Here is a 6,000-nt window from a genome sequence, read left to right on the forward strand (position 1 = left end):
ACACACACACAGTGGAATATTATTAGACCATAAAAAATGAGGTCCTGCCATTTGTGACAACATGCATGAACCCAGAGGACGTCATACTAAGTGAAATAAGGCAGACACATAAAGACAAATGCTGGATGATCTCACTTACAATGTGGAATCTAAAAAGCCTAATTCACAGAAGCAGAGAGTAGAACAGGGGTTGCCAGAGGCCCGGGGTGGAGGAAACAGAAAAGGTGGAGGGAACAGGAAAGGTGGAGGGAACAGGAAAATGCGGGCCAAAGAGTACAGACTTCCAGTCCCAAAATGAGTACGTTCTGGGGATCTAACACCCCGACTGCTGATTGTAATTAATAATTTTGTATTGTACACTTGAAATTCGCTAAGACAGCACATTTTGAGTGTTCTTCCCACAAAAATAAAATAACTACGTGAGGTGATGGATGATCAGCTTGATTACAGTAATCATTTTACAAGGTACAGGTACAGCAAATCAACACACTGTACACCTTGAATGCATACAATTTTTATTTGTCAATAAAATAAAATAAATAAAATTGTCGATAAAATAAAGCTACTTCAATAAAGCCAGGGGAGGAAATAAATAAAGAAAATAACAACGAAGAGAAAAAGAAAATATGTCTTGCATTAAATGCAATGTGGTATAGGGAACAGAAAAAGCAGAAAAACTGGTGATATTTGAATAAAGTCTGGAGTTTGATTAAAGGAATGTACCTTTATCATAAAAGCCTCTGACATGGTGCCCTCCAGTGCTGTAGCTAATAAGGAAGGGCTGAAAGTGGAGAAATCCAAGTTAAGGGCAGTTTGTTAACTAGGAGAGAAGCTGGAGTCCCTTTTGGCTTGCAGTTAAGGGACTTGCTGCCCTTGGTTTTGTGGAAGTGTGTCAACAGCTCCAGTTGTCCCTCTACACTGTCCTGAAACTCCCAGTCCGTCCTGTAACCCGGAGGTGCTCACAGAGGCCCCAGAGACAAGGTTCCGCCTCCTCCGTTTTAAATTCCACCCACGGAAAGTCTGTTTCCCTTTTCCCCTGGAGTTAAGGTGACACAAAGCAGTGTGCATTCTGCCTGTTGCTTCTGAAGGTTCCAAAGGGGTGCATTCTGGGCTGGTTGCGTCTGGCTTTGGCCAGAAGAAGGGCACCCCGAGGCTGGAGTTCATTCTGCCTTTGTAGACCCCTCCGTAGAAAAAGTGACAGGGATGCCGGTGGCTGCTCAGTCCGGAAAGCTCTCGCCCAACCAAGGACAGTGCTGCTCCTCTGGTGACACAAAACTATACCACAGAGAGTTTAGGTTTTACTAGACCAGCTAAGGCCTGCCCTGAGTCACAGAGTAACGGGACTACGGTTCAGATACAAGATGCAGAGTGCCACTGATGAAATCGGGGAGGGCTGAGCTGAAGCTCACAACCGAGCCCCTCCAGCCACCTGGCATGCCTGAGACTGGAGTGCAAACTGACAGGAGAGCTCGTGTTTTGAATGGCAGGTTACCGGAGGCCTTTCCAAAGTCCATCTCCTTGTGATGAGTTAGTTACAGGAGCCTTTTAAAATTGCCACTAAAACTGAATCCACGTTTATAACTGACCATTTGGACTAAGTATCTTTGGAGTATAAATTCATCATCCGGGAACTCCAGACCTTCTAGGGTCAAAGGCTGACGGACTATTTCTTTATAAATATATGGAATGTCAGATAAAGGGAAAAGACGGATGTGGGGGGAGGAGACAGAGAGGAGGAGAGGTGCATGGAAATCCACAAGAACCTGTGTCTGCTCCTGCACCCTCCCACCCCGAACAATATCAAGCAATCAGGCTTCCCCCAGAAGCAGCAGAGTAGTGTCTAAAATCCTCAAGCGGCCAGGGGCAAAAGGGTTGGCAACAAAACAAGGAAAGGCAAAGTCAGGGATGAGATGGTTGTGCCCCAGGAAAACAGTCAGGAAGTGGGCTCAATTCACACCTGACCACAGGTCACTAAAGAGGACACAGGAAGTAGCCCCGGGCCTCTGCTGCTTCAGCATTTCCCCTGAGCATTTCCCAACAGCCAGCAGGCCCCAGCTGGTGTCCAAAACACCTGCACCAAGGAGGACAGAAGGACGCAAGGCAGGGACAAAAGGTGGGGTGGTGAGAAGCTGGGTCACAGGGCAGCCCAAATCCCTAGGAAGCATTTTCTTTGCAGAAGCAGAGTATGCCACTGTCTCCCCCCGCCAAATTCTTCACTTCCTGTATGAAGGTGGGCATAGGTGGCCTGTGTGTATAAACACCGGCAAGGGATCCTTGAATCCGCACGTACACCAAACACTATCCATCTCATACTCCAACTGGTTTTCAACAGCCCTCGGCGTGAGATTTAGCAAACACGCAACTGCTTTAAACAGCCTGATTAAATCCTTAGGAGACTGTCCCCATGAGGTTATTTTTCTCAATTAACAGACACAAAAAGTGCAGCTACTCTTAAGGGGGTGGAGGATATATTTCTGACATCCAGGCAGGGGACTCATTTCCAACAAGGCTAAGGACACTTATCCCATCCGGTCACTCCACTGTCCAAGTGAAGATCCAGAGGTTTGGAAAGGAAAAGTGACTGGACCCAGGACACACAGCCTGTACATGAGCAGCCAGGTCAGATTAGAGCTCTGTGCATCACCAGAACAGCTTCCCTGGGCTACTTTGGTGCCAACAAAACTTTCTTTCAGGGGCAACACCCTGCAGAACTAGAATAGCAACAGCCATGTGGGGGCCTGCCGGTGACTACTGGGAGCCAAGAGGAGACCTTACCCTTTTTTAACGCTCATGAGACTTCCTGTACCTTTCCACACTTTGTAATCATACATTTGCCTGAGTATTTGATAAGGTCTGTCTCCCCCACACTACTAGCCTTTATGCCTCACGAGAGCAAGGTGCAGGTCTGTTTTACCCATCACGGTATCCCCAGTGCCTGGTAGCTATTGGCTAAAAAAAACCCCAAAAACCTAGATGTTCCTGTTCGAAATAAACATTTTTTTTTTTTTAAGAAAAATGGGGCCCAGAAAGATTAGGTAATTTTCCTAAGGACACACACAGGCAGAGCTACTGTCACTCTGCCCCTGTACTCGTCCCCAGACCACAGCCTTACCTTGACGGCCTCAGCGTGGGTCACCCGGGCAAGGGATTTGTCGTTGACACGCAGAATCTGGTCCCCGACTCGCAGCCCTTCCTTCTCGGCCAGAGAGCCTGGCTCCACCAGCGACACATAGATGCCCACGCCATGCTCCGAGCCCCCGCGGATGCTGAAGCCCAAGCCCTCGTGGGCCTTGGCGCGCCTCAGGCTCACCAGGCGCACCTCCCCCGGCCCCGCGCCGTCGGGGCCGCCCCAGGCAGGCTGCCGGTAGGGGGTGGTGGCGGGCAGGTAGAGGCCCTCGGCCGTGTACTGGTCGAAGAGCAGCTGGTCGGAGCGCGGGATGACCAGACGCAGCATGGGCAGCAGGCGCCGCTTGACCGGGCTGTCCAGCAGCACGCGCAGGGTGCGCACCAGGTCGAAGACGTTGCGGCGCGCGTGGTACGCGTTCAGGCAGTGCGTGAACTGCTCCCGCTCCGCCTCGCTCAGCAGCGCCGTCAGCGCCTGGTGCAGCTGGCGCACGTTGGCAGACAGCAGCCGCAGCCCCGCGCCCCCGCCGCCGCCCGCCCCGGCCGCCGAGCCCAGCGAGCCGGTGGAGGACGAGCTCACCGACAGGCCGTCCAGCTGCGCGTTCATCTCCCCGCCGAGGCCCGGGCGGACGCGGGGCGCGCGGTGGGGCAGCCGCTGCACTCGCCGGCACTGGCGCGACAGCCTCGGGGGAGGGGGGGACGGCGGCGGAGACCGCGGCTGGAGTCTGGCTTCGGGGCGAGCGGGTGGGCGCGAAGAAAGGGGCTGCTTCCCGGGAGACGCGGAGACGGCGCCGCAGTCTGGGTTTGAGGGGCGCGGAAACAGTGGCAGAATCCCGGGGGGATCGCGAAGACCGCCGCTGGAGTCCCGGGCGCGCGAAGACACAGGGGTCGCGTTCCTGGAGTCCAAGGGGCGCAGAGACGGCGGCTGGAGTCGGGAGGACACAGACACGGCGGCCGAAGTGCCGGCAAAGCGGAGACGGCGACAGGGTCCCGGGGGACAACGAGTTGGTGGCTGGAGCCCCGAGGTCGCGGAGGCTGCGGCTGGAGTCCGGGGGGACGCGGAGGGCAGCTACATTCTGGAGGGCACAGAGACGACGGGTGTCTGGAGTGGGGGGCGCAGCAGAGCTGACCGCCCCGTCACACCATGCCCGGGGCTCCCCCAGCCGGGCCGCCCGTTCCTCTCGGGCTGGGGGACCCCAAAGTCATAAGTTGAGGTGGGGGCGCTCTAGTTCCAGAGCCCCCCGAACCGCAGCCGGTGAAGCCGCGCGGGCGTCCGGCAGGTGCTGCGGGGCATGTCCGGGGATGCAGCAGCCCAGGGACCCCCCGCGCTCTCGCGCCGCCCGGGCGCAGACGGAGCCGCGCGGCCTCGAGCCGGGACTTTGCGAACTGTTGAGCTGCCCGGGGCCGATCTTCCAGCGAGTTCCGACGCCGTCGCCGTCGCCTGCCCAGACTTGGCCCCGCCCCCCTTGCCCCTCCCCCTATCTCCCCCTCCCCCCCCCCCCACGGGCTCTTCAGGAAATGACGTCCCGCATCGCGCCTGGCGGTTGCCTGGAGACGGGGTGAAACAGTCCAGCCCAGGGGAAGAAAGGGGTGAAGGTGGGGGTTGGGGTGGGAGGAGCTACAGGGGCCCTCCGAGTCCCCCTCCCCACCTCTCCCGCCGCGAGTTGAGATAAGATGGGCTCCGATCCTAGGCTCTTCTGCGGTGGAAGCGTGTGCCTCAGAATCGCTTTGGAGCAATTAACCACCTAGCTAATTCACAATTGTGGAGGAAAATAGCCAACTTTTTGCTTCTAAAATACTGAACGCTCCAGGCTCGGTTTTCTACCTTAAAACGTTGCGCTCCCCTCTTGCACGCGCTGACATACAAGTTCAAGCGTTTATGCTGGGCACCTACTGGGTGCAAGAGATCTATACAAGCATGCATCTGCCCGAGCCTGCCGGAGCCAACTCCGGCGCAAGGGTAGATCAGAATGGACCACTGTCTGGTCTTCGGTAGGCGGGAAAGCCGCTTTCAGAAAGAGAAGTGTACAGAACTCACAGGAACACATACACAAATGGGTGCGTGCAAAACTGATGAAATCTGAATAAGATGGGTGGATTGGGTCAATGTTACTGTACTAGTTGTTATCTTGTCAACACGGGTAAACATGGGATGTCTGTGTATTATATCTTACAACTTCGTGTGAATCTACAATTATCTAAAAAAAAAAAATTTTTTTTAATATATATGAAGGGGTTGGGAAGAAAAGCATTCTGTGCCTTCTCATCCCAAGACAAAATGGGAAGGTATTCCAAGGTGTGGCCTAGAGGTCTCCTCTCCTATCCCACATCCCCAAGTATGAGCTAAGTAAATAAAAAATCCCTGTGCTTTTATTCAAAGGTGGTTTTCTGAGAGCTCAGAGAAGCTCCTCCCCTACCCCATACACAAATCCCTTCCAATCAAGTTGACTCTACTAAAGGATTCTCCTATAGAAAGCTTTATTTTCCCTAAAAACAGTGTGAAATTGCCACTGCAAACTTCTATCTGGGAGAGAGAGAGAGCTAGGATATCACCTGATGGAGTAGTTTGAGCTGACCCCGGAAAGACAGAGCATTCATTTATTAATCCACTTACTTATTTTTGTCACTCTTAATTCAGTGTTTTCCAAGCACTTATCCTGTACTAGGTCATGTACTGGGTGCTGGAGACATGGGTTAAAAAGATGAAATTGCTGACCTCGAGGAGGTCACTGTTTAGCAGGGGAGAAAGACCACATAAATAAATAAAGTTAAAAACCAGTAAGGTAAGTGTGATGGCTGAAAGAGCCCAGGTTTAGGGGAGGGGAAAATTTGAAGGACTTTATCAAAGAGGTGACACCTGAGCAAATGTTCCCTAAG

The 6,000-nt window shown here is 53.4% G+C and overlaps 1 protein-coding gene across 4 annotated transcripts in view; it reads right to left on the reverse strand.

The window, feature by feature from the left end:
- WHRN (whirlin) overlaps positions 1-4,574 on the reverse strand; it is a 96,140-nt gene extending 91,566 nt beyond the window's left edge. For 2 of the 4 annotated variants that reach the window (XM_043566299.1, XM_043566296.1), the window contains exon 1: positions 3,113-4,573. In XM_043566299.1, the coding sequence (XP_043422234.1) occupies positions 3,113-3,730 (618 nt within the window). In that variant the 5' untranslated portion in view covers positions 3,731-4,573. Of the gene's footprint in view, positions 1-3,112 lie in introns of all 4 variants that reach the window. The other 2 variants (XM_043566297.1, XM_043566298.1) reach the window with 2 other exon arrangements.
- Positions 4,575-6,000: the final 1,426 nt, after the last annotated feature.

Source organism: Prionailurus bengalensis, chromosome D4, assembly GCF_016509475.1.
Source record: "Prionailurus bengalensis isolate Pbe53 chromosome D4, Fcat_Pben_1.1_paternal_pri, whole genome shotgun sequence".
In the NCBI taxonomy this organism is placed as follows: Eukaryota; Metazoa; Chordata; class Mammalia; order Carnivora; family Felidae; genus Prionailurus; species Prionailurus bengalensis.